This window comes from Saimiri boliviensis, chromosome 14 (assembly GCF_048565385.1).
Source record: "Saimiri boliviensis isolate mSaiBol1 chromosome 14, mSaiBol1.pri, whole genome shotgun sequence".
Lineage (NCBI taxonomy): Eukaryota > Metazoa > Chordata > Mammalia > Primates > Cebidae > Saimiri > Saimiri boliviensis.
The window spans coordinates 20,027,992-20,055,900 of NC_133462.1; the positions used below are offsets into that span (position 1 = coordinate 20,027,992).

The window sequence follows — 27,909 nt, forward strand, 5'->3', positions numbered from 1 at the left end:
TTTAAATTTTTATTTTGGTGGGGGGGGCAGATGCTTGGGCTCCTGAGGGGCGCCGCATGTAGGGTCTTAAAGGAATGGGATAGGCCCTGGAGGTCAGATGTCTGGGTCCTCAGTGGGGCAGAATCCAAGGCTCTTGGGGAGGTGGGGGAGTGGTTCTATCTGGAACTCCCTTGGATGGCAGAGTGATGCTGGGAGGTTTAGCTACTGGCCTGCTAGGCAGTAAGGAGTTAAGTGGCTCTTCTGTCACCTGAGCCGGGCATCAAATGGCCTGGTCCAGGTTCCTCTTGGAAGGGGCGGAGCCAGGCCTGTCCTGGGCCTCTCCTGCAGCCTCAGGCCCCGGTGAATCCAGCGGAGGAGCTCTGGGATACTCTTGTCGAGGGAAGAGGTCTTACTGGCTGCGCTCACCTGACTCTGTGTCTCCAGGCCCCAGCCATGGCCCTATCCCTGCCTCTGGGCACTGGACTTGTCTCAGAGCCCCTCAGCCACCCCCCGGGAGCCCCTAGGGAGCCGGACTTTGTTGGACGCACGGTCTGCCCTGCATCCGGAGAGGAGAGCACCAGGTGGGGGCCGGGGCTTTTTGGAAGCTTGTTCCAAGAGGGTAGACGCGGGGGCAGGGACCATGCGAGGGTAAGAGGCGCCATGGCTGTGGTCACCTGGGGACATAGGAGAGGCTGCCGGGGTTTGGGTGAGGGTGGGCTGGAAAGTGAGGTGTCTTGAGACTCACCCAGTCCTGCCCCCTGCCTCCCAGCCCAGAGCAGGCCCAGACCCTGGGACAGGACGCCTTGGGCCCTCCCGAGCACTTCCAGGGTGGGCCAAGGGGTAATGAACCCGCCGCTCGCCTCCCAAGATGGTCAACACCCTCTTCCCACGAGGACCCAGCTGGGGGCAGACATTGTGAGGTGAGCTGAGGTGACCCAGACCCCTTGTGCCAGCCCCACCTTCTCTCTGTCCCCCGGAGTTCGACCTCCACACTGAGGACTGGGTGATGATTCCAGAAAGGTGTTGGGTGTCAGTAGGAGGAGGAACCCTCTGGAAAATGTTTCTTTCTCTTTTTTTGAGATAGAGTCTCACTCTGTTGCCAGGCTGGAGTGCAGTGGTGCAATCTTGGCTCACTGCAACCTCCGTCTCTCAGGTTCAAGTCATTCTCCTGCCTCAGCCTCCTGGGTAGCTGGGACTACAGGCGCAAGCCACCATGCCCAGCTAATTTTTATATTTTTAGTAAAGATGGGTTTCACCATGTTGGCCAGGATGATCTCGATCTGACCTTGTAATCTGCCAGCCTTGGTCTCCCAAAGTGCTGGGATTACAGGGGAAATGTTTACCAATCAGTAGAGAAATGTTTTTCCTTTTTCTTTTTCTTTTTTTTTTTTTTTTTGAGACGGAGTCTCACTCTGTCACCCAGGCTGGAGTGCAGTGGTGCTATCTCAGCTCACTAACCTCCTCCTCCCAGGTCCCAGTGATTTCTCCTGTCTCAGCCTCCCAAGCAGCTGGGATTACAGGCGCATGCCACCACACATGGCTAATTTTTGTATTTTTAGTAGAGATGGGATCTCACCACGTTAGCCAGGCTCGTCTTGAACTCCCTGGTGATCCACCCGCCTCAGCCTCCCAAAGTGCTGGGATTACAGTCATGAGCCACCATGCCCAGCTGTATTTCTTTTTTATTACAAAAAAAGAGAGAAAGAGATGAAGTTTCACTATGTTGTCCAGGCTGGTCTTGAATTCCTGGGCTCAAGCCATCTTCTGGCCTCCTAAAGTTCTGGGATTACATGTGTGAGCCACCGCACCTGGCTGAGAAGCATATCATCAGAGCTCCCGGTGTAGTCCCATTCTTCTCAGGGGGTACCCAGCCCCATTACCCCCTTCCTGCCCTGAGCTCCCACATTGGGCCTCACACATCCAAGTTTCCAGGAGCTTTGAAAACCTGGAAGGCCCCCCCAGTGGGAGCAACCCTGGTGCAGACAGACCTGGAGATGGACTCTGCTGCAGAGAAGTTTCCAGAAGCTTACAGAAGAGGGGTGAGGAAGGGGGCAGGGGTGATATCTCGATTGGCCCACTGGCCCTGACTTGGATCCTATGTTTCCCCAGCACCCTGCTTCTGGCCTGGAGGTACTGGAGGCTGAGCAGGACAACCTATACCTGTCCCTGCTGGGGCTGGGCCTCTGGCTGCAGGACCTGGATCGAGGCCCAGGGCGCTGGGCGTTGGCCCAGAGCGGGATGGTGCAGCTGCGGGTAGGCAGGGGAGGCCAGGATGTGGGGGTGGGTAGGGCCCCAGCTGTGAGTGACAGCCAGCTTTCTGGGGTGGGAAATGGGGTGTCTGTTCCAGGCCTGTGGATGGGAAATGGGGGAGGGGGTAACTCCAGGTTGTGGGTTCCTGGTGTCCCTGGAGTGCATGTGGAGTGATGTCCAACCATGGGTCCCCAGGCCCTCCAGGCGGACCTACGAGGGGCAGCTGAGCGTGTGGAGGCGCTGATAACGTTTGGTGAGGGGCTGGCACAGCGGAGTGAGCCGAGGGCCTGGGCAGCCCTGGAGCAGATCCTGCGGGCCCTGGGAGCTCACCGAGACACCATCTTCCGGAGGCTCTGGCAGCTGCAGGCCCAGCTGGTCAGCTACAGCCTGGTAGGGCCCATTCCGATACCCCCCACCCAACACAGGCCCCAACCTCACAGCCCCCATGACCTCTGTCCTCTGACCCAGGTGTTCGAGGAGGCCAACACACTGGACCAGGACTTGGAGATCGAGGGAGACTCGGACTGGCCAGGACCTGGTGGGGTGTGGGGGCCCTGGGCACCCAGTAGCCTTCCCACTTCCGCAGAATTGGAGTGGGATCCGGCGGGGGACATTGGGGGCCTTGGGCCCTCAGGACAAAAGACTGCCCGGATACTAGGAGTGCCCTGTGAGCTGTGTGGCCACAGAGGCCCCCAGGGCAGGGGACAAGGCCTTAAGGTGAGAGCAGACCCCCTGGAGGGACCTCATGCCAGGCACCCTGAGGACATGTCTGCGTACCTTATAGCGGGTCCTTCCCTTGCAAGGAGGTGTCAGTGGCTCTGTCTCTTAGTGTCTCCTTCTATCTCACTGTTTCTCACTCTCCTGTCTGTCTCTGTCTACATCCTCAAGCTCCATCTCAAATTCACTCCCATCCCGAAGCCCCCAGATGATGCCCCGCTCACTTCCTGACTGTCCCAGTCTCTCCACCTCTTCAGAGAGGCCTGCCCTCACCTCCAAACATGAGCACTCTGATCTTCTTTATTCCCTAACAGCACTCACCACAGCTTGACTTTGTACATTTACTTAGTTTATTTTATTTTTTTGAGACGGAGTTTTGCTCTTGTTACCCAGGCTGGAGTGCAATGGCGCGATCTCGGCTCACCGCAACCTCCGCCTCCTGGGTTCAGGCAATTCTCCTGCCTCAGCCTCCTGAGTAGCTGGGATTACAGGCATGCGCCACCATGCCCAGCTGATTTTTTGTATTTTTAGTAGAGACGGGGTTTCACCATGTTGACCAGGATGGTCTCTATCTCTTGACCTCGTGATCCACCCGCCTCTGCCTCCCAAAGTGCTGGGATTACAGGCGTGAGCCACCACGCCCGGCTACTTATTTTATTTTTTTGAGACAAAGTCTTACTCTGTCGCCCAGGCTGGAGTGCAGTGGTGTGCTCTCTGCTCACTGCAACCTCCACCTCCCAGGTTCAAGCAAATCTCCTGCCTCAGCCTCCGAAGTAGCTGGGATTACAGGTGTGTACCACCAGGCCCAGCTAATTTTTGTATTTTTAGTAGAGACAGGGTTTTACCATGTTGGCCAGGTTGGTCTCAAACTCCTGACCCCAAGTGACACGCCCGCCTTGGCCTCCCAAAGTGCTGGGATTACAGGCATGAGCCACCACACTGGGCCTCATTTACTTATTAATTTATGGTCTGTCTCTCTCCTGTCAAATGTAAGCTCCCTGGAGGCCAGGTATTTGCCTATTTCCATCCCCATTGTGTCCCCAGCTCCTAGAACAGTTCCTGGCTTGTAACAGATGCTCATTACATATTTATTGAATGAATGAATAAATAATGTCTCTCCTCTCTTGGTTTCTTTGGCTCTGCCCTTGTCTGTCTGTCCCATGAGAGCTCGCTGTTCCCCCAGAATCTCATCTCTATGACACCTCCTATCCTAGCCCTCTCCCAACCACATTTCTCTTTGTTGCTGGTTCTCCAGGAACCACACACCTCTCACTACCGACAGGACATGCTGGAGTCCAGCCTCAGCCACCGGAAACACTTAGCAGGTCACCGAAGACGCTCCCTGCTCCGAAAGCCTCAGGTGAGCCGGTTCTCAACCAGGTGTAGCACTCAGGAATCTTGATGGTGAGTGACAGAAACCCAACAAGTCGAAAGTTACAAAAAAAGGGATGCTATTTTTTTTTAAATGTAACCGAAAGGTCCAGGTGCTGTTGAATTCAGAGCTTCAAACAACACCAGGGCTCAGTCCCTCCTTTTCTTGGGCTCTAATTCCCCAAGGTGGCTTCCTTCTCAGCAAAATAGGCTCGCCAGTGGCTACACGGTCATTCCCACTGGTTTACCCAACCCAGGGCATGAAGCATGCCTCCGACCCTGCTGACAGCTGCCAAAGTCCCATGACTGACTTCCACTTTCTGGCTGGAGTCATGGGCGGCACCTTGAATAAACCAGAGTGCTCGGATTGGCCAGGTATAGGTCACACCAATCATGGAAGTGGGGAAGGCAGGTGTCAGCTTCACTTGAACCTGGTCTGGGAGTGGACGGCATGACAGCAGCCCACCTCCGACTGAGCCACTGCTATCAGAAAAAGGGGGAATGTGTTGGATGAAGGACAGATACAACCAGATATCCACTATACTTGGAGATATTCCAAGTCCATGCAGGGTCCTGGGGATGAGGAGGTACCAGAAAAGGAGAAGAATTAACACCAGCCCTATCAGTCTTACACTAGCAGAGAAAAGACCATATGAAGTGTCACTTCTGGCTGGATGCCATAGTTCACACCTGTGATCCCAACACTTCGGGAGGCCAAGGCAGGATTGCTTTAGGTCAGGAGTTCAAGATCAGCCTGAGCAACATAGTGAGCCCCACCTCCCATCTCTACAAATCTTTTTTTTTTTTTTAAAGTAGATTTGCAGTGGCATGTGTCTGTGGTCCCAGCTATTAGGAAGGCTGAGGTGAGAGGATCACCTGAGCCTAGGAGGTTGAGGCTGCCATGAGTCATGATTGTGAAACCACACTCCAGCATGGGTGACAGAGCAAGACCCAGTCTCAAAAAATAATGTGTCAGCCAGGCATGGTGACTCATACCTATAAACTCAGCACTTTGGGAGGCAGAAGTGGGTGGATCACTTGAGGTCAGAAGTTCATGACCAGCCTGGCCAACATGGTGAAACCCCATTTCTACTAAAAATAACAAAAATATAAGCCAGGTGTGGTGGCAAGCACCTGTAGTCCCAGCTACTTGGGAGGGTGAGGCAGGAGAACTGATTGATCCCAGGAGGCGGAGGTTGCAGTGAGCTGAGATCGAGCCATTGGAGTTCAGCCTGGGCAGCAAGAGTGAGACACCTTCAAAAACAAAAAAATGTATCATTTCTATCCATTCTGCTGCTGGCTTCTGTCCCTCCTTAGGACAAGAAGAGGCAAGCATCTCCCCATCTCCAGGATGTGAGGCTGGAGGGGAATCCTGGGTGAGATGCCTGGAAGATGGGACTGGGTTGTGGGGGACAGGACTCCTGGCAGCAGCCCACTTGTATGTTTAACACTGCATTTCCCTTCACAGGGCTCCCGATCCTGCATCCAGGTGGCCTCTGACCTTCCTCCTTATCCTTTTCGTCCTCTTCCTCCTCCTGGTGGGTGCCACGTTTCTCCTGCCTGTGTCAGGAGGCCCCTGTTGCTTTCATGCCCGAATGCCCCGGATACCCTACTTGGTGCTCAGCTATGTTAATGGTCTCCCCCCAGTCTGATGTGTGTAATAAATGGTCACTGTCAAAGGAAGTGTGAGGATACTGGGTGCTTGTGTACCCAGAATCTAGAATGTGGCCTGGATATGTCTGGACAGACCCTTTTGCGATGAGCACAGAACACAGAACTGCATCAGCGCATCTTGGGTGGGGCTGCTCCAGACCCTGACACAAAGGGTCAAATACCAGTTCTTTATTTAGGTGTGGCACAGGAGCCAAGATATAAGCTCAGGAGGGGAGAAAGCCAAAACTGGGTGAGTTACTGGTTGCTGTTCTGGGCACATGGGGTGCCATGCCATTGGGGAGCTCTGGGAAACTGTCGAACACAGTTCAAACTGGTTCTACCCTAGGGGCAAAGAAGTTGTGGCTTTTTTTTTTTTTTTTTTTGACAGAGTCCTACTCTGTCGCCCAGGTTGGAGTGCAGTGGTGCAATCTCAGCTCACTGCAACCTTTGCTTCCAGGATTCAAGCAATTATCCTGCCTCATACTCCAGAGTACCCGTGATTATAGGCGTGTGCCACCATACCAGGCTAGTTTTTGTTTGTTTGTTTTGTTTTTTTTTGACACAGGGTCTAGTTCTGCTGCTCAGGCTGAAGTGCAGTAGCTTGATCTCGGCTCACTGCAACCTCTACCTCCTGGTTTCAAGCAATTCTCTGGCCTCAGCCTCCCAAGTAGCTGGGATTATAGGCATTAGCCACCATGCCCAGCTTAGTTTTTGTATTTTTAGTAGAGACGGGGTTTCGCCATGTTCACCAGGCTGGTCTCAAACTCCTGACCTCAGGTGAACCACCTAGACCTCCCAAAGTGCTGGGATTACAGGCATGAGCCACCGCGCCTGATCCACATTTCTATACTAGCTCTCATCTCTCATTGTTGAAGGCTTTTCCTGGACACTTTAACACCCCAGTATTCCCAGCCCTCTGGCCTGTGAAGGCCCCTCCCTCAAGCAAAGCCGCACAGGTGCTTGCCACAGGAAGCTAGAAGCAGGCACAGGAAGGTGCAGGTGATACCAGGGGAGCTGCTGTCGGCATCTGCTGTGGCCTGACTTGCATCTTTAGAGGTGCTCATTCAAATATTCTATGTAGTGGGCTCCTGGGTTGGGCCATCAGACTCAGGACTGTGAAATCCCTCTTCCCGCTGTCTTCACAACACCAGGCTAAATTGCTTATAGTCTAGTTTCCCCAGAGCTTAAGGTATCGGGACAAGATATAGGGGCAGAATCAGACTCAAGAACAGATACAGGAGCCCTGTGTGGGGCTCCAGAATGCAATCTTCACACAGATCCACGCTCCTGTAATTCTCAAAACTGCTAGCAATGTGGCCCCACTTTACAGCATAGGAAACAGGCTCAAAGAGGGGAAGTCACTGGCCCAGGCCACACTAGTGAGAGCCCAACTCTCACTGACATTAAAACAGAAATGGGAATTAACTAATTTAAGACTGAGTTTCTCTCTGTCACCCAGGCTGGAGTGCAGTGGCATGACCTCGGGTCAGATCTCTGCAACCTTGGTCTCCTGGGTTCAAGAGATTCTCCTGCCTTAGTCTCCTGAGTAGCTGGAACTACAGGCACACGCCACTGCACCTGGATAATTTTTGTATTTTTAGTAGAGACGGAGTTTCACCATGTTGGCCAGGCTGGTCTCCAACTCCTGATCTCAGGTGATCCGCTCGCCTTGGCCTGCCAAAGTGTTGGGATTACAGGCGTGAGCCACCGTACCCAGCCTGGGAATTTATTTATATAGAATAGAAGTTCAGGACTTCAGGGCCGGGTGCAGTGGCTCACACCTGTAATCCCAGCACTTTGAGAGGCCAAGGAAGGATCACTTGGGCCTAGCAGTGCAAGACCAGCCTAGCCAACATAGTGAGACTCTGTCTCTATAAACAACAAAACAAAACAAAAATATGAGTTAAGGACTTCAGGCAGAGTTAGATGGTGGGGCTCAACTGCTGTCTCGTCTCTCATTTCTTCCCTCTATTTTGGCTTCATTCTTATCCTAGTGATGGCCAGAGTGACCCTCAAAACCTCTAGCTATACGTAGCTGAGTCCAAGCTCATATAATTCACTGCGCAACAGGCAGTAAGTAGAGAAAAGTGTTGGGGCAAAGAAAGCAACTTCATCTGAGGCCGGGTGCAGTGGCTCACGCCTGTAATCCCATCACTTTGGGAGGCTGAGATGGGTGGATCACCTGAGGTCAGGAGTTTGAGATAAGCCTGGCCAACGTGGTGAAACCTGGTCTCTACTAAAAATATGAAAAAAACAAAACAAAACAAAAAAAACAACCCGGGTGTGGTGGCATGCACCTGTAGTCCCAACTACTCAGGAGGCTAAGGCAGGAGAATCGCTTGAACCTAGGAAGCAGAGATTGCAGTGAGCTGAGACTGTGCCACCACACTCCAGCCTGGGTGACACCATCTCAAAAAAAAAGGAAGCAACTTCATTTGGAGACACAGCAAACCAAGATGGCAGACTAGTGTCCTAAAGAACCATCTCAAGTTAGAATAAATTTTAAGTTTCTTTTTATGCTAAGGCAAGAGGGTTGAGGTTAGAAGGTGACCAATGGGCCAGACTTGGTGGCTCACGCCTGTAATCTCAGCACTTTGGGAGGCCGAGGCAGGTGGATCACCTGAGGCCAGGAGTTTGAGACCAGCCTGACCAACATGGTGAAACTCCATCTCTACTAAAAAATACAAAAATATGAGCCAGGCATGGTGGCATGTGCCTGTAATCCCAGCTACTTGGGAAGGTAAGGCAGGAGAATTGTTTCAACTTGGGAGACAGGTTGCAGTGAGCCAAGACTGTGCCATTGCACTCTAGCCTGGGTGATAAGAGCAAAACTCCATCTCAAAAAAAAGTTACCAATGACTGTAGACATCTCCATGCCAGAAGAAAACTTCTTTGATGATGCAGGTCAAGTCACATAAAATATTCTTGTATCTTTATTATAACATTGTTACTTGTGTGTAGTTTCCTGATCTCCTGGTGGGGTGGTTAGTTTTGGGAAAGGAACTGTTATTTTTTTCTAAAGTTGAACTATAAATTTCTTCTATAATTTATAGCTGGTCTACACCCAAAGCTAAGCAGAAGCTTTTAACCTAAAGGATATTACTGCAGGCCATCAGACGCAAAATGGAGTCAGTCATGCTAAGCCTCCCTCCACTGTGACACACATACACTACCAATTTAGCAGCCAAAAGGAGAGTCACTGTTCCTTTGTCGTTCCAACCAAAGTCCCAAGGCTGCTTCTCTGGCTTCAGTCACATGCCCCACCTTTGCTGGGGGGTGCAGTCAGCCCCGCCCTAACCATGTGGACTGAAAATGGCAGAAGAGTGGGTCTCCAGAGAGTATCAAGTTGTTGCTACTAGAAGAGGGGAACAGACACTGATGGGGTGGGAGAAGCTGCAGATTCTGGGAGAGACTCCAGATTCAGGGAAAAGTCAGGATGCAAACCGGATTTGTCCTGTTTCAAAGGCCAGGCCGAGACTCTGGCATCAACCAGAGAGGAGGCATTGGTCCCTCTGAGATCACCAGCAAATAGTGGGGACAGATTTGGCAATATTGACCCGAGAGGCACTAATGGAGCACATCTGTGTCATTCATTCATTTAACAAATATTGACAGTCTGCTATGAGTCAGGTCCTGGTCAAGGAACAGACAGGACAATGAACAAGATGGATTAAAATCCAGGTCCTTCTGGAGCTGACATTCTACTTGGGGAGATGGACAATAAAAGAAATAAGTGAAATATGTATTGGTGCAGGGTGTTAAGTGCTGAGGAGAAAAATAAAGTGAACAAGGGGAAGGGGAGCACAACTGAAACTGTGTGGTTGAAGAAGGCATCAGCGAGTCAGTAGAATGGAGTCATTATGTTAAAATTATGCCATGAGAGCAGATTGTAGTGAGGAAACAGGACTCCTAGAATAGGGCTGTCCAATAGAAATAGAATGTGAGGCCGGGCACAGTGGCTCATGCCTATAATCCCAGAACTTTGAAAGGCCAAGGTGGATGGATCACGAGATCAGAAGATCCTAGGCCAGCCTGGCTAACAGGGTGAAACCCTGTCTCTACTAAAAATACAAAATTAGTCCAGTGTGGTGGCACACGCCTGTAATCCTCCCTTCCCTGGCATCTTGGCTCACTGCAACCTCTGCCTCCTGGGTTCAAGCAATCCTCCTGCGTCAGCCTCCCGAGTAGCTAGGATTCCAGGTGCCCAACACTGAACCTAGCTTTTTTTTTTTTTATTCCATCCTCCCTTTGATCTGAGGTCTGTGCTCCTTACCTGTGGTCATCCTCCCCACAGCTACATCCGCAAGAACTCATTTCCACTTATTTCACTGACATGGGTGCAAATCCAGCTCAGGGATGCAAAATGCATCGCTCCACAGAATGTCTAGGGCAGGCCCATACGGGGACACAGGATGAAGTATGCCTGTGATCTATGGGGTTCTTCTCCACTCCCCTGCCCCATGGCCTTGTCGTTGTAGCTGAGGCTGGACCCTTCAGTCAGGTTTAAGAAACTTCCATTCATTCCTGAAATCTTTGCTAAAAGAAAAAAAAATAAAGAAATTTCCAGGTCTGAGACCCCTACTACTGCCTGAGGTGTTCTGAGCCAGTTCTCACTCCACCATTTCCTCTTCAGCACAGAGATGTTAAATCGCTTGCCCTCCATTAGGGAGCCAACTGGGGTGTCTTAGGGGGGTAAGCCAGGATGAGCCCCCCTCCACAGATCTGCCCAGGGTAGAGAACTATGCCACTTCAATCAATGTGCCAGTCTAGAGGGTTCTGGAAGGAGTCAAATCCCCACACCTATCACCTCCCAGATGTTCCCTTCCAGGTGTGTGTGTGTGTGTGGTGGGAGGGGGATTCAAAAATCCCCAGATATAAAAAAGCATTAAGACCATCAACAGGAGGCTGGGCATGGTGGCTCATGCCTGTAATTGCAGCTTTGGGAGGCCAAGACGGGAGGATCACCTGAGGTCGGGAGTTCGAGATCAGCCTGGCCAACATGGAGAAACTCCTTCTCTACTAAAAACACAAAATTAGCTGGGAGTGGTGGCGCAGGCCTGTAATTCCAGCTACTCTGGAGGCTGAAGCAGAAGAACTGCTTGAACCCAGGAGGCGGAGGTTGCGGTGAGCCGAGATCCCAACATTGCACTCCAGCCTGGGCAACAAGAGTGAAACTGCATCTTAAAAAAAAAAAAAAAAAAAAAAAAGCAAAAAGACCACCAACAGGGAAGTAGACACACCCCCAATTTTATTCCCTTTGTGCAACATCTGAGAGGGAAGGGGCAAAGGAATCAAGGCTGCCCCTCAAAACAATCAAGTAGGGGCCTTGATGAGTCTTCAGTTGATCAGACAAGGTGAGAGACCCCTAGCCCCTTCCTCATGGTCCTGGCTTGTTACAATCAATGGGGGAAAGTTTTCCAAATGGGGATTCCGGGTTTCTCACCGCTCATCAGGGCACCTTCCCAAAACGTTCTCAGCAAGAAGTCTGCACTTCTCAGATTTAAATACGGAAGAGGGGAGTCTCTTGAGGAGCCAGAGGTGGATATGTTCTCAGGGGTCAAGAAAAGGGTGTCTCAAACTCTCCCCGTCCATCAGGGGGGCGTCCTGGCTCCCCATACTTTGGGGCGAGTAGCTCTCCGCTTGACACTGTCCAGCCCGCCGGCGTCCCAGGCCGTTCCAAGCCCTCCTGGGGGAAGAGAGACGACTTGTCTTCAAGCATAGGAAAAGGCGGGTCTCTCTTGCCGTTCACCACGGGGCTCCCTAGGCCCCCTGCGTCGCCAAGGGGGAGTCTCTGACATCCCCAATCCGTCGAGCTAGTGTCTCAAGACCTCTCACCTTAGGCGGGTTCTCTAGTACCCTCCCCCCATGCAGTCAGGCGAGCCTCCTGGCTCCACCGCGCCAACGAGCAAGTTCTGCTCTTCGTCTGTCACCGTCCGGCCGGCCGGGTCTCCGGTGCCCCCGTGCTGTCCTGGGGGTTCCTTGGACCGTCGCCGTCGTCAGGCTGGGAACCCACGCCCCCAGGTTCCTCGGTCCGGGCCCGCGGGCGTACGAATGCTCCCATGGCGGTGGCGTGGCCCGAGCGCAGCAGCTGCAGCTGGCGCCGCCCGCGGCGGTACAGGTACTCGATGCGCAGCACGTCAGAGCGCGGCAGACCCGCGTGCTGCCGGAACTCGGCCCGCACCCGCGCCTCGGCGCCCGGCTTCCCGCGCCCAGCGCGCAGGAGATCGCGGTACAGGCTCAGAACCTGCTTCTGCAGCCGGCTATGCCGGCTCATAACCGCGGCTGGGCAGAGACGCGCAGCGAACGCCCTGCGAACAAGAGCAGCCACACAGCCCCCGAAGGCCAAAGGGCAAAGCCACAGCTACTTCCGCCCCGCGCTTCCCTTTGGCCTCCAACTTCCGCCTCCCGCCATCCGGCGCTGCCGCGTCTAATTGGCTGTCATTGCAGTTACGTCACAGCGGCCAGTGCGAGGGGGGCGGATCCGCTGGTCGCTGCGTCCCCCCCAGGGAATTTGTAACAGTTCTGGAGACCCTGGCACCTGCGTCTTGTAGGAGGAGGGCGCTCTGTGTTCGTACTCCTAGGTCTTGGATCGGAGGGAACAGAGGGTCCTGACCTAACTCCTGCATCCTGGGAGAAGAGGAAGAGAGGGTTCGTTTGTTTTTGTTTTTTGTTTCTTTTTGTGACGTTCTCGCTCTGTCCCCCAAGCTGGAGTGCAGTGGCGAGATCTTGGCTCACTGCAGCCTCGAACTCCTGAGCTCAAGCGATCCTCCCACCTCAGCTTTCCGAGTAGCTGGAACCACAGGTGCGCGTAACCGCGCCCGCTATTTATTTTATTTTTATTATTATTTTGGGTTTTTTTTTTTTTTTTTTGCAGAGATGGGGTCCCGCTGTGTTGCCCAGGATGGCCTCGAATTCCTGGGCTCAAGCTATTCTCAGCTTCCCAAAGTGTTGGAATTCCTGGCGTGAGCCACCGCTCCCGGCTATGGGTTCAGATTTTGGGTCCCAAGGGCGAGGGGCACTAGGAGAGACGCCGGGAACAAGCATGCTTTTGCTGCCAGTTACTGATTCAAACAATCTCGGGGAACTTCGTGCATTCCCTTATCCGGGGCAGGTCTGTGTCGGGGGTCCGAGCCCTGGGCACGTGCAGGGACAAGGCCCCCGCAGGGAATGGCTGACGGCGGGTTGGACAGGCCTCTCCATACTGCGGAAAGACAGGCAGAGAGGGTGTGGTCGCCAAGCCCCCAGAGGCAGCGTGTGGCTCTAGGAGCTGGGTTGGTCTCGCCCTCTGTGGGTGGGAGTCGGGGCACGGGAGAGCTGTGTTTGGGTCCTCACCGGCTCTTAAAGCCCTGCGTCCGGCATGCCCTAGGCAGTCTGCTAGACCGGCACCCCGGAGTCCTCCCGGGAGCTTCAGGTCGTCGGCCACAATTCCGTTGTTGTCCCCGCGGGCCGCCTGGAGGCGTCCTCGTATCGCCAGGGAGGCCCGCAGGGACACGGCCTCTTTGAGCCCCACCAGCTTCGGAGCTTAGGGAACCGTTTGGTGACAACCCCGGACCCTTCCACACAGTGCGCAACTGCGGCTCCGCACACTAGGGCCGGCAACCAGCTGGGGGTCTGTTCCCCTGCAGAGAGGAGAAGCTGGTCAGGGGCGGGGATTAGGCTTGGAGTCTTGGAGTCAAGGGAGGCTCAGAAACCACTGTGAATCCTGCTTGGCTGGTGTGTGTATCTCTATCAAAAATACATGTCCTAGAACGCGGTGGCTCACGCCTGTAATTCCATCACTTTGGGAGGCTGAATCAGGCGGATTATCTGAGGTCGGGAGTTCGAGACCAGTCTGGTCAACATGGTGAAACGTCTGCCTCGGTTCAAGTGATTCTCCTGCGTCAACCTCCCAAGGAGCTGAGACTACAGGCACCCACTACCACCCCCAGCTAATTTTTTTATTTTTTATTTTTTGTATTTTTAGTAGAGATGGGGCTTCACTATGTTGGCCAGGCTGGTCTTAAACTCCTAACCTTGTGATCCGCCCACCTCAGCCTCCTAGTGTTGAGATTACAGGTGTGAGCCACCGTGCCTGGCTACTCACCCTTCTAATAATAATACCTGCATCTCCTTTTTGGCAGCTGCCCATATGTTCAGCATGTGCACTGAAGGTATTTCACATCCAGGATCCAGTGATATGTACAGGACCCAGGCTGCCTAATCAGATTATTTCTCACTCCTCTGGGCCCCAATCATTGGCCGGGCAAAGCCTACCAGAGGCAACCCTCGGACCTTTGCAGGAACCAATGGAAAAAGGTGTTAAATTTTCTCCAGGGGCCGGGCATAGTGGCTCATACCTGTAATCCCAGCACTTTGGAAGCCTGAGGTGGGCAGATTGCTTGAGCCCAGGAGTTTGAGACCAGCCTGGGCAACATGACAAAACCCCATCATTACAAAAAATACAAAAATTATCTGGATATGGCGGCATGTGCCTATAGTCCCAGCTGCTTGGGAGGCTGAGATGGGAGGATTGCTTGAGCTCAGGAGGTTGAGGCTGCAGTGAGCTGAGATCACGCCATTGAACTCCAGCCTAGGCAACAGAGCAAGACCCTGTTTTAAAAAGGAAAGAAAAGAGAAGAAAATAAAAGAGAATTCTGCCTGATAGAGTACCCACAAAGATGGTACTGTGGACTGCCCATGTCATGGTCCCGCGTGACTGAAGTCACTGCATAGGTCTGCCTTGTGGGAGTGGGAACCTTCAGCCATGCGCAGTGATGTTGTAGAAGAGCCACATTCTGCCAGTTGTGGAAGAGATGCAGCTCTTCCTCCAGACCTGCCTCTGCCCATTGTTCTGAGATGCAGAAGTATCCTGTCTGTTGTGCAGGATAACTGGCAGCCTGAGCTGCTGTGGGTTCACCTGAAGGGGTGACTAAGAGCTGGGGTCTCCAGAGGAGCTCAATTCCTGAGCATTTGGGGAGGGGTGGGGGAATAAGGAGGTTGAGGAGGTTGGACATTGGGATACTGAGAGTGGGACCTTCAAAGATCTAAGATGCCTCACCCTCATCTACTAAGCAGGAATCTTTGTGTGTGTTTAAATAGAGACAGGGTTTCGCCATGTTGCCCAGGCTGGTCTGGAACTCCTGAGCTCAAATGATCTGCCCACCTTGGCCTACCAAAGTGTTGAGATTATAGGCGTGAGCCACCATGCCTGGCCTCTCTGTCAGAGTCTCACTCTGTCATCCAGGCTGGAGTGCAGTGGTGCAATCTCAGTTTACTGCAATCTCTGCCTCCCGGGTTCAAGTGATTCCCCTGCCTCAGCCTCCTGAGCAGCTGTAACTACAGGTGTGCACGACCATGCCCTGCTAATTTTTTGTATTTTTGCAGAGACGGGGTTTCACCTTGTTGGCCAGGATGGTCTTGATCTCCTGACCTTGTGATCTGCCCACCTTGGCCTCCTAAAGTGCTGGGATTACAGGCAGGAGCCACCATATTTTTATTTATTTTTTAAATTGGGAATCTTGATTCCAATATCCAGATTTTCCTAACACGATACTTGCAAGTCCTCTTCTCAGGAATCTTGATAAGTAATCCTACCAAGGAGCCAGGTGTTCCACCTCATCCAGTAAACAGGAGAGCCTTCAGACAGGACCCAAGGGCTTCCACCATTACCACCAGCCTCCACTTGTCCTTCCAGATCAAGAGGCACCTCCTTTCTCTCAGTCCATGATTTCCTTCTTTTGCCTCACTAGGTGGTTTCCAGCCCACATTTCACCTGCATTCACCGCCCCATCCTGGTTCAAGCCCCATCATCTCCTGCTGGGATTACTGCAGCAGCCTCCTCACTGGTCCTCCAGGGCCCATTCCTTCACAAGCCCGGTAATCTGTTCTCACATGGCAGCCACAGGGATCTTGTTAGTGTCTGATATAGTTTGGCTATTTGTCTTTGCCCACATCTCATGTTGAATTGCAATCCCCAATGCTGGAGGTGGGGCCTGATGGGAGGAGTTTTGATCATGAGGTTGGATCTCTCATGGCTTGGTGCTGACTTCATGACTGTGAGTTCTCTAGAGATCTGGTCATTTAAAAGTGCATGACACCTCCTCTCTTTCTCTCTCTCTCCCACTTTCTTTTACTTTTGTTTTTTTTTTGTTTTTTTTGAGACGGAGTTTCACTCTTGTTACCCAGGCTGGAGTGCAATGGCGCGATCTCGGCTCACCGCAACCTCCACCTCCTGGGTTCAGGCAATTCTCCTGCCTCAGCCTCCTGAGTAGCTGGAATTACAGGCACGTGCCACCATGCCCAGCTAATTTTTCTGTATTTTTAGTAGAGACGGGGTTTCACCATGTTGACCAGGATGGTCTCGATCTCTCGACCTCGTGATCCACCCGCCTCGGCCTCCCAAAGTGCTGGGATTACAGGCTTACAGGCTTGAGCCACCGCGCCCGGCCTTTTTTTTTTTTTTTTTTTTTTTTTTGAGACAGAGTCTCACTCAGTCACCCAGGCTGGAATGCGGTGGCTCAATCTCAGCTCACTGCAACCTCCACCTCCCGGGTTCAAGCAATTCTCTGCCTGAGCCTTGTGAGTAGCTGGGACTACAGGTGCCCACCACCACACCCGGCTAATTTTTGTATTTTTAGTAGAGATGGGCTTTCACCATATTGGCCAGGCTGGTCTTGAACTCCTGACCTCTCTCTCTCAATCTCGTGATCCACCCACCTCAGCCTCCCAAAGTGCTGAGATTACAGGCGTGAGCCATAGCACCCAGCTCTCACTCCCACTTTCACCATGCGATGTGCCTGTTCCCCCTTCACCTTCTGTCATAATTGAAAGCTCCCTGAGGCTTCACTGGAAGCTGAGCAGATGCCAGCCCCATGCTTCCTATACAGCCTGCAGAACCATGAGCCAATTAAACCTCTTTTCTTTATAAATTACCCTGTCTCAGGTATTTCTTTATAGCAATGCCAGAACAGACTGATACAATACCTAAGTGTATCTTGTTCCTCTTTTGCTCAGAATCCTTCCTTGTCTCTAACCTCATACGGAATAAAAGGCAAAGTTGTTGCAAGGTCTGTTTGTGGTGGCTCATACCTGTAATCCCAACACTTTGGGAGGCCGAGGCAGGCAGATCACCTGAGGTCAGGAGTTCGAGACCAGCCTGGCCAACATGATGAAACCCAGTCTCTATTAAAAAAATTGGCCGGGCGCGGTGGCTCAAGCCTGTAATCCCAGCACTTTGGGAGGCCGAGATGGGTGGATCACGAGATCGAGAGATCGAGACCATCCTGGTCAGCATGGTGAAACCCCGTCTCTACTAAAAAAAAAAAAAAAAATACAAAAAATTAGCTGGGCATGGTGGCATGTGCCTGTAATCCCAGCTACTCAGGAGGCTGAGGCAGTAGAATTGCTTGAACCCAGGAGGCGGAGGTTGCGGTGAGCTGAGATCGCGCCATTGCACTCCAGCCTGGGTAACAAGAGCGAAACTCCGTCTCAAAAAAAAAATAAAATAAAATAAGATACAAAAAATTAGCCGGGCATGGTGGTGTATGCCTGCAATCCCAGCTACTAGGGAGGCTGAGTCAGGAGAATCGCTTGAACCTGGGAGGTGGAGGTTGCAGTAAGCTGAGATTGCACCATTGCACTCCAGCCTGGGTGACAGGGTGAGACTCTGTCTCAAAAGAAAAAAACAAAAAAAGGTTGTTGCAAAAGCCCTCATGGCCCCTACACGATGTGACACCGATCAATTCCCTCTCCCTCTGTACCACATTCCCTCTGCATCAGCCACTTTGGGCTTCTTGCTATTCCTCCAACGTGGCTGGCAGATTCCCACCTTAGGCACTTGCTGTTTTCTCTGCCTGGAAAAATGCTCTTTTCTCAGATATCCATGTAGCTCTCTCCCTCACTTCTTTTACCACTTGGCTTCAGTTTCACCTTCTCAGGGAGGCCTTTCTGTTTAAAACTCTCAGAAATCCTGATCCCTCTGTCCTTTCTATATTTTGTTTTCTCTGTAGCATGTGTTACCTTCATGTACTACCTATTATAATGAACTTAATTATATTTATTGCTTATCTCTCTCTGCTAAAACTTAAGCACCAGGAGGACCAAGTTTTTTGCTTTATTTTGTTGTTGTTTTTGAGACAGAGTCTCACTCTTGTCACCCAGGCTGGAGTGCAGTGGTGCAATCTCAGCTCACTGCGACTTCCGCCTCCTGGGTTCAAGAGATTCTCCTGCCTCAGCCTCCTGAGTAGCTGGGATTACAGGCACCCGCCACCACACCTGGCTAGGTGTGAGAACAAGGATTTATGTGTCTTGGTCACTGACCTGTCCTCAGTGTCTTAAGCAAGGCTTGGTACGTGATAATAAAACATTCCAATTAATTGAAGAATACAAGAGTGTCAAGTCCTTGGGAAAAGAGAGATTATGTTGGTGACAGTATAAGTCTGGAGCCCTGAAGAATCTGAAAGTTCCGGATACCTGGAGTGGAGACTGCTGGATACTGGGGAGCCTTAAGAGCAATGGGGGAAGTCCTGACCCCTGAGTGGCAGGGTGAGCTCCCAGGCGGTGTGGAGGTGGGTGTGCAGCATCATGGCTTCATGGATCGGATCCTAGCATCACATATTTTCTGTGCTTTCCAGATATTAACTCATTTAGTCCTCACTACAGCCCTATGAATAAGCTCTTTTCATCATTCTGATTTCACATATGAAGAAACTGAGGCCCAGAGAGGTGACATAATTTATCCAAGGTCACAAACCTATCAAGAGCCCAACTGGGATTTGAACCCAGGCCATCTGCCTCTAGAGTCCATTGTTTTTCTATAGCGGTGCTGAGGGGTGGCCTCGTGTGGCAAGCCAAGTCTCATGAATGCAGGCCTCCGTAACAACTGTTTTAGCACTGACTGAGTGGTTAGGTTAAATATTAAAAGCTGATAGAGGCTGGACGCAGTGGCTCATGCCTGTAATCCTAGCACTTTGGGAGGCTGAGGCAGGTGGATCATCTGAGGTTAAGAGTTCGAGACCAGCCTGACGAATATGGGGAAGCCACGTCTCTACTAAAAACACACAAAAAATTAGCTAGGCATGGTGGTGCACACCAGTAATCCCAGCTACTTGGGAAACTGAGGCAGAAGAATTGCTTGAACCCAGAAGGAAGAGGCTGCAGTGAGCCAAGATGGTGCCACTGCACTCCAGTCTGGGTGACAGAGTGAGACATCGTGACAAAGAAAAGAAAAAAAAGTGCTGATAGAGCCAGGGCCCTCATATAAGGCTGGAATGTAACAAAAGTCCACCAAGAGTTTTCCCAGGCCTTTCCTGGACCATGAAGCATGACAAGATCACAAAGGAATTTTTAACAGGACCTGTTTAAGATTAAACAAGTTTTGGCCGGGCACGGTGGCTCAAGCCTGTAATCCCAGCACTTTGGGAGGCTGAGGCGGGTGGATCACGAGGTCGAGAGATCGAGACCATCCTGGTCAACATGGTGAAACCCCGTCTCTACTAAAAATACAAAAAATTAGATGGGCATGGTGGCGCGTGCCTGTAATCCCAGCTACTCAGGAGGCTGAGGCAGGAGAATTGTTTGAACCCAGGAGGCGGAGGTTGCGGTGAGCCGAGATCGCGCCATTGCACTCCAGCCTGGGTAACAAGAGTGAAACTCCGTCTCAAAAAAAAAAAAAAAAAAAAGATTAAACAAGTTTTTACAAATCAACCAGAAGTTGGGGAAAAATAAATAAATAAATAAATAAATAACTTAAAAAAAATAAGGTTAAACAACTTTTATTGGGGGCCTGAGGGAACTCCCCAGACCTCCACAAATAAGCTTTATTGAAGACTAAAGGAACTCCCCAAATCTCCATGATTTAGCCAGAGACAAGATAACGGTAATCACCCCAGCACCCAGACCTATTTAGATGAAGTAAATTTACTCATGTCATCTAAAGACATAAGTGATTAATTTCTTCTAATATAGACTAGAAGGTATATAAGCTCTGGAAAACTTTGTAATTTTGAGTTGGTCTGGGGATAATTTCCAGGCCTTCTCCCTGTAACGGGTTACAGAAATAAAAACTCTTATTATTAGCCAGGCGCGGTGGCTCAAGCCTGTAATCCCAGCACTTTGGGAGGCTGAGGCGGGTAGATCACGAGGTCAAGAGATCGAGACCATCCTGGTCAACATGGTGAAACCCCGTCTCTACTAAAGATACAAAAAATTAGCTGGGCATGGTGGCGCGTGCCTGTAATCCCAGCTACTCAGGAGGCTGAGGCAGGAGAATCGCTTGAACCCAGGAGGTGGAGGTTGCGGTGAGCCGAGATCGCGCCATTGCACTCCAGCCTGGGTAACAAGAGCGAAACTCTTTCTCAAAAAAGAAAAAAAAAAACAAAACTCTTATTATTAGGCTGTGAGAATAAGTAGCTGAACCCTAGGTTTGGTCTGGGAACACTAGTACATCATAACCATCATCAGGCCCTCAAACCAGCAACCCTGATTAAACATGCTCTAGCCCCCACAGCCTTCTTCTTTTTTTTTTTTTTTTTGAGACGAAGTTTTGCTCTTGTTACCCAGGCTGGAGTGCAATGGCGCGATCTCGGCTCACCGCAACCTCCGCCTCCCGGGTTCAAGCAATTCTCCTGCCTCAGCCTCCTGAGTAGCTGGGATTACAGGCACACGCCACCATGCCCAGCTAATTTTTTGTATTTTTAGTAGAGACGGGGTTTCACCGTGTTGACCAGGATGGTCTCGATCTCCTGACCTCATGATCCACCCGCCTCGGCCTCCCAAAGTGCTGGGATTACAGGCATGAGCCACCGCGCCCGGCCGCCCCCACAGCCTTCTAACCAGAGCAGCGCCCCTACACCTTCCTGAAGGAGAATTGGGGACATGCTAGTGGCCGCACGTGGTCCTAGGATATGTTCCCAGCTCAGGGAATTTGGAAGCTTCAGATGCCTGTGTCAGGAAAGAAACACAGCAAACACCCCTCATATGACACTTACCACTAGTTGGACTCTGTTCCAAGTGCTTTTCGTGTGTTAACTCATTCTCACCTCACAGGAACCTACTGAGGGAGGAGCTAGAGAGCCACAATCTCTTATCTACCATCTATAAATGCAAACAACAACAACAACAACAAAAGACCTGAAGACTGAAGATGTTTTGTGTGTTTGATGTTAAAACTCAATTATCAGCAAAAGCTAACCTGAACTCATGTGCCGCTGCTATAGTCTTAATTTATCCTGCTTCATGTGAATGTTCAGACATTTCACTGCAGAGATATTAATGTTTGTGATTATGTAACACACACTGGGAGTGTTATATAATATGTGGGATTTGCCTGGTATGACCATTCTAAATTCCAAAATCTGAAATGCACCTGGCCCCAGGCATTTTCGATAAGGGACTTTGGACCTGTATAATTGCTGCTGCTGCTTCTTTTTTGAGACAGTCTCACTGTGTCCCCCAAGCTGGAGTGCAATGGCATGATCTCAGTTCACTGCAACTTCCACCTCCCAGGTTCAAGTGATTCTCCTGCCTCAGCTTCCTCCCCAGTAGCTAGGATTACAGGTGCCCACCACCACTCCTGGCTAATTTTTGTATTTTTAGAAGAGACCGGATTTCACCATGTTTGGCAGGCTGGTCTCGAACTCCTGACCTCAAGCAATCCGCCCACCTCGGCCTTCAAAAGTGCTGGGATTATAAGAGTGAGCCACCATGCCTAACCACACACTTAGGTTTGTGCTTCACAAGCTGATATGTGGTCCCATCAGAGCATGTATGGAGACCTGGAACTGGAATGGTATCACCAGGGAAGACTCTAGGAGGGGATGGGACTTTATGGAAGGGCTCAGTCCCTCCTCGGTCAGATCTGGAGATGAGGTGAGGGAAGGATGCTATAGAATTGGATCCTGGAAGGCTGGGCACTGTGGCTCACGCCTGTAATCCCAGCACTTTGGGAGGCCAAGGTGGGCGTGTCACAAGGTCAGGAGATTGAGACCAGCCTGGCCAACATGGTGAAACCCCGTCTCTGCTAAAACTACAAAAATTAGCCGGGCATGGTGGTGGGCACTTGTAATCCCAGCTACTCTGGAAGCTGAGGCAGCAGAATCACCTGAAGGCAGAGGTTGCAGTGAGCCGAGATCATGCCATTGCACTCCAGCCTGGGTGACAGAGCCAGACTCCACCTCAAAAAAACAAAACAGGCCGGGCGCGGTGGCTCAAGCCTGTAATCCCAGCACTTTGGGAGGCCGAGGCGGGTGGATCACGAGGTCGAGAGATCGAGACCATCCTGGTCAACAAGGTGAAACCCCGTCTCTACTAAAAATACAAAAAGTTAGCTGGGCATGGTGGTGCGTGCCTGTAATCCCAGCTACTTAGGAGGCTGAGGCAGGAGAATTGCCTGAGCCCAGGAGGCAGAGGTTGCGGTGAGCCGAGATCGCGCCATTGCACTCCAGCCTGGGTAACAAGAGCGAAACTCCGTCTCAAAAAAAAAAAAAAAAAAAAAAAAAAAAACAACCAAAAAAAGAATTGGATCCTGGAATTTAGCCTCATCCCTGACATGCCTCCATACCCCAGGCCCACAGGGTCCCTGGCACTGGAGACTCAACAGAAGCTATCAATGTTCCCAATTTAAAATAAACTGGGTCTGTATGTATCAGCAGAAAGAAAAGAGTGAGACTGAGGGACAAAATGATCAGCACAGCCTGGGTGTAGAATAGGTCTGCAGGGAGCTTGAGAGCACAGGCTGCATCTGAAGACAGCCAGATTCAATTATGTGAACATCTCTATGCCAGTGCAAATGTACCGTGCATTGATTTTGGCCGTCAAGGACTTCAACTTGTTACATTAAGGAGAATTGAGAATAGATGTGTGTGTGTATGTATGCTGTGGGGAACTGGAGACGTATATTCCTTTCTTCTTCCCAGGCAGGGATGTTATTTGTTTATTGCTATTGGTGCATGAAGCTGGCCACCTACAAAGTAAAGTTATTTTTTTTGAGACAGTCTCGCTCTGTCGCCCAGTCTGGCATGCAGTGACGTGATCTCAGCTCACGGCAAACTCCATCTCCTGGGGTTCAAGCAATTATGGTGCGTCAGTCTCCCGAGTAGCTGGGATTACAGACATGCACCACCACACCTGGCTAATTTTTGTATTTTTAGTAGAAATGAGGTTTCACCACGTTACCCAGGTTGGTCTCGAACTCTGACCTCAGGTGATCTGCCCACCTCAGCCTCCCAAAGTGCTGGGATTACAGGCATGAGCCACCACACCCAGCCCCAAAGTGAACTTTTAAGCATAATCTTGTGTTCTGTAGAGCTTTGCATATTTTCTATCACAATGAAATACAGGAAAAAAAAAAGGGTGGAATATAGAGTTTTCGTATGTTTCATATGGATTGAGCTCCCTGAGGGCAGGGATGTTGTCTCTGTTGCTCACTGTTACGTTTGCATGCCTAGAACAGGCCTAGCCTGAAGAAAAAAAAATTGTTGAAAAATAATCCTGGCAAATATTTACTGCATGCCAGACGTTGTTCTATTAAGTCATTTTTAAAATGCTGGCAGGGTGCAGTAGCTCAAGCCTGTACTCCCAGCACTTTCAGAGGTCAAGGTAGGAGGATAACTCAAGCCCAGGAGTTGGAGACTAGCCGGGGCAAGATGATGAGGCCCCATCTCTACTTTATTTTAATTTTAATTTTTATTTATTTATTTATTTATTTATTTTTGGAGATGGAGTTTCACTCTTGTTACCCAGGCTGGAGTGCAATGGCGCGATCTCGGCTCACCGCAACCTCCGCCTCCTGGGTTCAAGCGATTCTCCTGCCTCAGCCTCCTCAGTAGCTGGGATTTCAGCATGTGCCACCATGCCCAGCTAATTTTTTGTATTTTTAGTAGAGACGGGGTTTCACCATGTTGACCAGTATGGTCTCGATCTCCTGACCTCGTGATCCACCCGCCTCGGCCTCCCAAAGTGCTGGGATTACAGGCTTGAGCCACCGCGCCTGGCTTATTTTAATTTTTAAAAAATAGGCGGCTGGGCACAGTGGCTCATATCTGAAATACCAGCACGTTGGGAGGTTGAGGCAGGTGGATCACAAGATCAGGAGATCCAGACCATCCTGGCCCACATGGTGAAACCCATCTCTACTAAAAATACAAAAATAAGCTGGGCGTGGTGGCACACACCTGTATTCCCAGTTACTCAGGAGACTGAGGCAGGAAAATTGCTTGAACCTGGGAGGTGGAGGCTGCAGTGAACTGAGATCACACCACTTCACTCTAGCTTGGGTGACAATGTGAGATTCTGTCTCAAAAAAAAAAAAAAAAAAAAAAAAAAAAAAAGCAAGCTTGCACTGTGGACACAAACAGACCTGGGTTCAAATCCAGACTGCCACTTTCTAGCTATGTGAGCTTGGCAAGAGTCTTGAGCTCTGGCCCCTTCCCCTCTTCCCAGGGAAAAGCAATCATTACAATATTATTATAGGCTGGGGGTGGTGGTTCTTGCCTGTAATCCCAACACTCTGGGAGGCCGAGGTGGGTGAATTGCTTGATCCCAGGAGTTTGAGGCCAGCCTGGTCAACATAGCAAGACCCTGTCTGTACAAAAAATAAAAATTAGCCGGGCATGGTGGTGCATACTTGTAGTCCCAGCTACTTGGGAGGCTGAGGCAAGAGAATTGCTTGAACCCAGAGGGTGGAGGTTGCAGTGAGCTGAGATTATGCCACTGTACTTTAGCCTAGGCAACAAGAGCAAAACTTAGAACAGGCCAAACAAGCACACCGGAAATTCCAGCACTTTGAGAGGCTGTGATGGGAGGATCCCTTGAGCCCAGGAGTTCAAAATCACCCTGGGCAATATAGGGAGCTTCTGCCTCAGTTAAAAAAAAAAAAAAAAAAAAGTGCTTAAATGGTTAAAAAAAACCACATTGCTCTTAAGAATGTATGTGTCGTAGAGTGATAATAGAAAAGGTAATTATACAGAAAGTGATATATTCTGTGAAAAATTTCAGGGAAAGGGCTAGGTAATGTTGGGGGTGGGGGGTTGTAATTTTATTTTATTTTTGAGACAGAGTCCTGCTCTATTGCCTAGGCTCGAGTGCAGAGGCACGATCTCTCCTCACCGCAACCTCTGCCTCTCAGGTTGAAGCAATTTTCCTGACTCAGCCTCTGAGTAGCTGGGATTACAGGCAAGTGCCACTACACCTGGCTAACTTTTATATTTTTTGGTAGAGATATGGTTTCTCCATGTTGATCAGGCTCGTCCTGAACTTCTGACTTTGTCAAGTGATGCACCCACCTTGGCATCCCAAAGTGCTGGGATTACAGGCATGAACCACTATGTCTAGACTGGGGATTGCAATTTTAAATTAAGCAGTCAGATTGGCCTCAGTGAGGAGGTGACATCTGAGCAAAGGCTTGAAGGAGGTGGCAGAATGATCCACAGGGATATCATCGGGACAGCCAGTGCAAAAGCCCTGGGGCAGGAAGAAGAAAGTAAGGTGGCCAGTGTGGCTGGAGTTCAGTGAGGCAGGGACACCGTGGGGAGAGATGAGATGAGCAGGGTACTGGGAGCACATCCTGTAGGAACTCTTAAACCACTGTAAGGAGTGCTTTTGCTGCAAGATAGGATAGTTGCCTAGGGAATTTTGAGTGGAGGAGGAATAGGCTTGTATTTTTAAAACTACCTCTCTGGGCCAGGTGCGGGTGGCTTATGCCTGTAATCCCAGCACTTTGGGAAGCCGAGGCAGGTGGATCACCTGAGGTCAGGAGTTCAAGACCAGCCTGACTAACATGGTGAGACCCCATCTCTAGTGAAAATTAAAAAAAAAAATTAGCTTTATTTTTTACAGCTAATGTGTGGTGGGTGTGGTGATGGACACCTGTAATCCCAGCTACCTGGAAGGCTGAGGCAGGAGAATCGTTCGAACCTGGGAGGGAGGTTGCAGTGAGCTGAGACGGGCCACTGCACTCCATCCCGGGTGACAAAGCGAGACTTTGTCTCAAAGCAAAAACAAACGACAACAACAACAAATCAAATAACAACTACCTCTGGTTGCTTTGTAAGCAGTGGAATGTAGTGCTATGATTTTCTCCAACCCTAATATCCATGAATCCTATTGCTGGCTCACCTCCGGAAGCCCTTGGGCTCCAGGGCTGCTCATCCGCTGCCGGCTGCCCCACGGCCTGAGTTCCGAAGCCCGCGCCTTGGGCGACGCCGAAGCTGAACATGCCCTTGGACGCCCCGCTCCTGTCCAGGTCGTGCACTGCGCTGCACCTGCACCCCTAGGCCCCCCTCAGTCCAGGCGAAGCCGTGAGTCGGGACAAGCTTTTGGCCAGAATGCTGCTCATGACGCGGCTCGGGGCCAGCAGAGACTGGGCACCAGTGCAGGCCAGGGAGTGGCCGGCAGTCCAGGAGCACCGGGCAGGGGCAGATTCCTCGTTGGAAAAGTCCGGCTGCGCCATGCTCGCAAAGCTGCGGCTGTACGCGCCCACCAGGGCATAAGCGTGAAGGAGGGATCGTAGGTGTCAACTCCCGCGGGCCGCGGCGGCCTCAGGGAAAAGCACCTGCCCACCAACCGAAGAGGGCAAGGCCAGAGGGTGCACGGGTCCACTGTAGAGCGCACCGCGCAGAACCGGCCCCCGTTGGCGTCGCCGCCCCAGAAGCGCAGGCTACCCGGGCAGCTAGCCGCCAGGAACACGGGGTCTCGGGGCCCGGGACGCACCAGTGCAAAGTGGGGCACCGTGTGAAGACCATTCCAGAGATCCTGGTGCGGCGGTTGTCCGAATGCTTGGCCAGAGGCCTTGCTTCTCGCTTGCCGACAACTGAGGCCACCCAGCAGCGCGACGGGATGCGCGGCCACGGCGCGGGTGCCGGGTAGGTCTCCTGCGCGGGTGCCGGGTAGGTCTCCTGCTCTCGGCAACTGCAGCGCGTCTGAAAGCCTTCAAGGCTCCACAGATGGGGCCAGCTGGCAGGGTGCCCTACGCGGTCGAGCAGAACAGGGACGAGAGGCGCAAGAGCGTGGGCCCAGCGCCCGCCACCACCCCAGACAGGTTGTGCCCGTCGCCCAGCAGCAGCGACGGCCTCATCATCGAGTAGCGGGTGCCCAGCAGGTGGCACCTCAGAGCCAGCGCCGTGTCCAGCGAGGCCCGCCCACGCGGGTTCACCGCCTCCACTCCCACTGGCCGCGACGTGGCTGCTTGCACAGCGCCGCCTGCCGCGAGCCCTGCAGCTCCCCTGCGCCGGGCGGGCGCACCCACACCGTCGTGCCTGGCTGCAGGCGCGGGGCGCTCAGGGAGAGTGGCGCCCACGCAGGGAGCGTTGTCACCAGCACCGCCGTCGGGGGACCCGTGGGCGGTAGCGACAAATATAGCTGGAAGCTGGGCTTTTCAGCGCCCCCGTTTTCCAAGAAAGCCGTGATAAAGCGGCAGCCCTGGAAACTCGTAAATGCACACGTCCATCGGGCTTGAGGGGACCAGGAGCCCAGAGGAGGCAGTCAAGAATAATCCGGTGGATTCGGAAGTTAAATGCGTCAGATTCTAATTCTGACTGCCACTTTCTCTCCCACCCTCCCTCTGTTTCTCCCTCCCCTCCTCTCTCCCTCCCTCCTTCACTTCCTTCCTTTTCTTTTTCTGTTTTAGAGAGGAGGCTCACTCTGTTGCCCAAGCTGTGCTTGAACTCCCAGGCTCATGCAATCCTCCCACCTTGGCCTCCCAAAGTGCTGGGATTACTTGCAGGCGTGAGCCGCCTTGCCCAGCCAACTCGACCACTTTCTTTCTTTTTTTGTCTTTGAGACAGAGTCTCGCTCTTTCGCCCAGACTGGAGTGCAGAGGCGCGATCTCGGCTCACTGCAACCTCCGCCTCCTGGGTTCAAGCGATTCTCCTGCCTCAGCCTCCTGAGTAGCTGGGACTACAGGTGTGTGCCACCACACCCTGCTAATTTTTGTATTTTTAGTAGAGACGGGGTTTCATTGTGTTA

The 27,909-nt window shown here is 51.6% G+C and overlaps 2 protein-coding genes across 4 annotated transcripts; one reads left to right on the forward strand and one right to left on the reverse strand.

Annotated features, from left to right (window-relative positions):
- The first annotated feature begins 70 nt into the window (after positions 1–70).
- Positions 71–8,906, forward strand: SYNE4 (spectrin repeat containing nuclear envelope family member 4). 3 transcript variants are annotated; one of them, XM_003937387.4, is made up of 8 exons: positions 71–560; positions 749–899; positions 2,089–2,232; positions 2,425–2,619; positions 2,698–2,946; positions 4,202–4,306; positions 5,635–5,693; positions 5,786–8,906. In XM_003937387.4, the coding sequence occupies exons 1-8, from the start codon at positions 433–435 to the stop codon at positions 5,967–5,969; spliced, it is 1,215 nt and encodes a 404-aa protein (XP_003937436.2). In that variant the 5' UTR covers positions 71–432; the 3' UTR covers positions 5,970–8,906. The 3 variants fall into 3 exon arrangements, with proteins under 3 accessions (XP_003937436.2, XP_074242619.1, XP_074242620.1); XM_074386518.1 differs by having other exon boundaries at positions 2,425–2,946; XM_074386519.1 differs by lacking the exon at positions 5,635–5,693 and having other exon boundaries at positions 2,425–2,946.
- Positions 8,907–11,201: 2,295 nt separating this feature from the next.
- Positions 11,202–12,349, reverse strand: SDHAF1 (succinate dehydrogenase complex assembly factor 1). Its single transcript, XM_003937386.4, has one exon. The coding sequence runs from the start codon at positions 12,242–12,244 to the stop codon at positions 11,897–11,899; it is 348 nt and encodes a 115-aa protein (XP_003937435.1). The 5' UTR covers positions 12,245–12,349; the 3' UTR covers positions 11,202–11,896.
- Between the last annotated feature and the right edge of the window lie 15,560 nt (positions 12,350–27,909).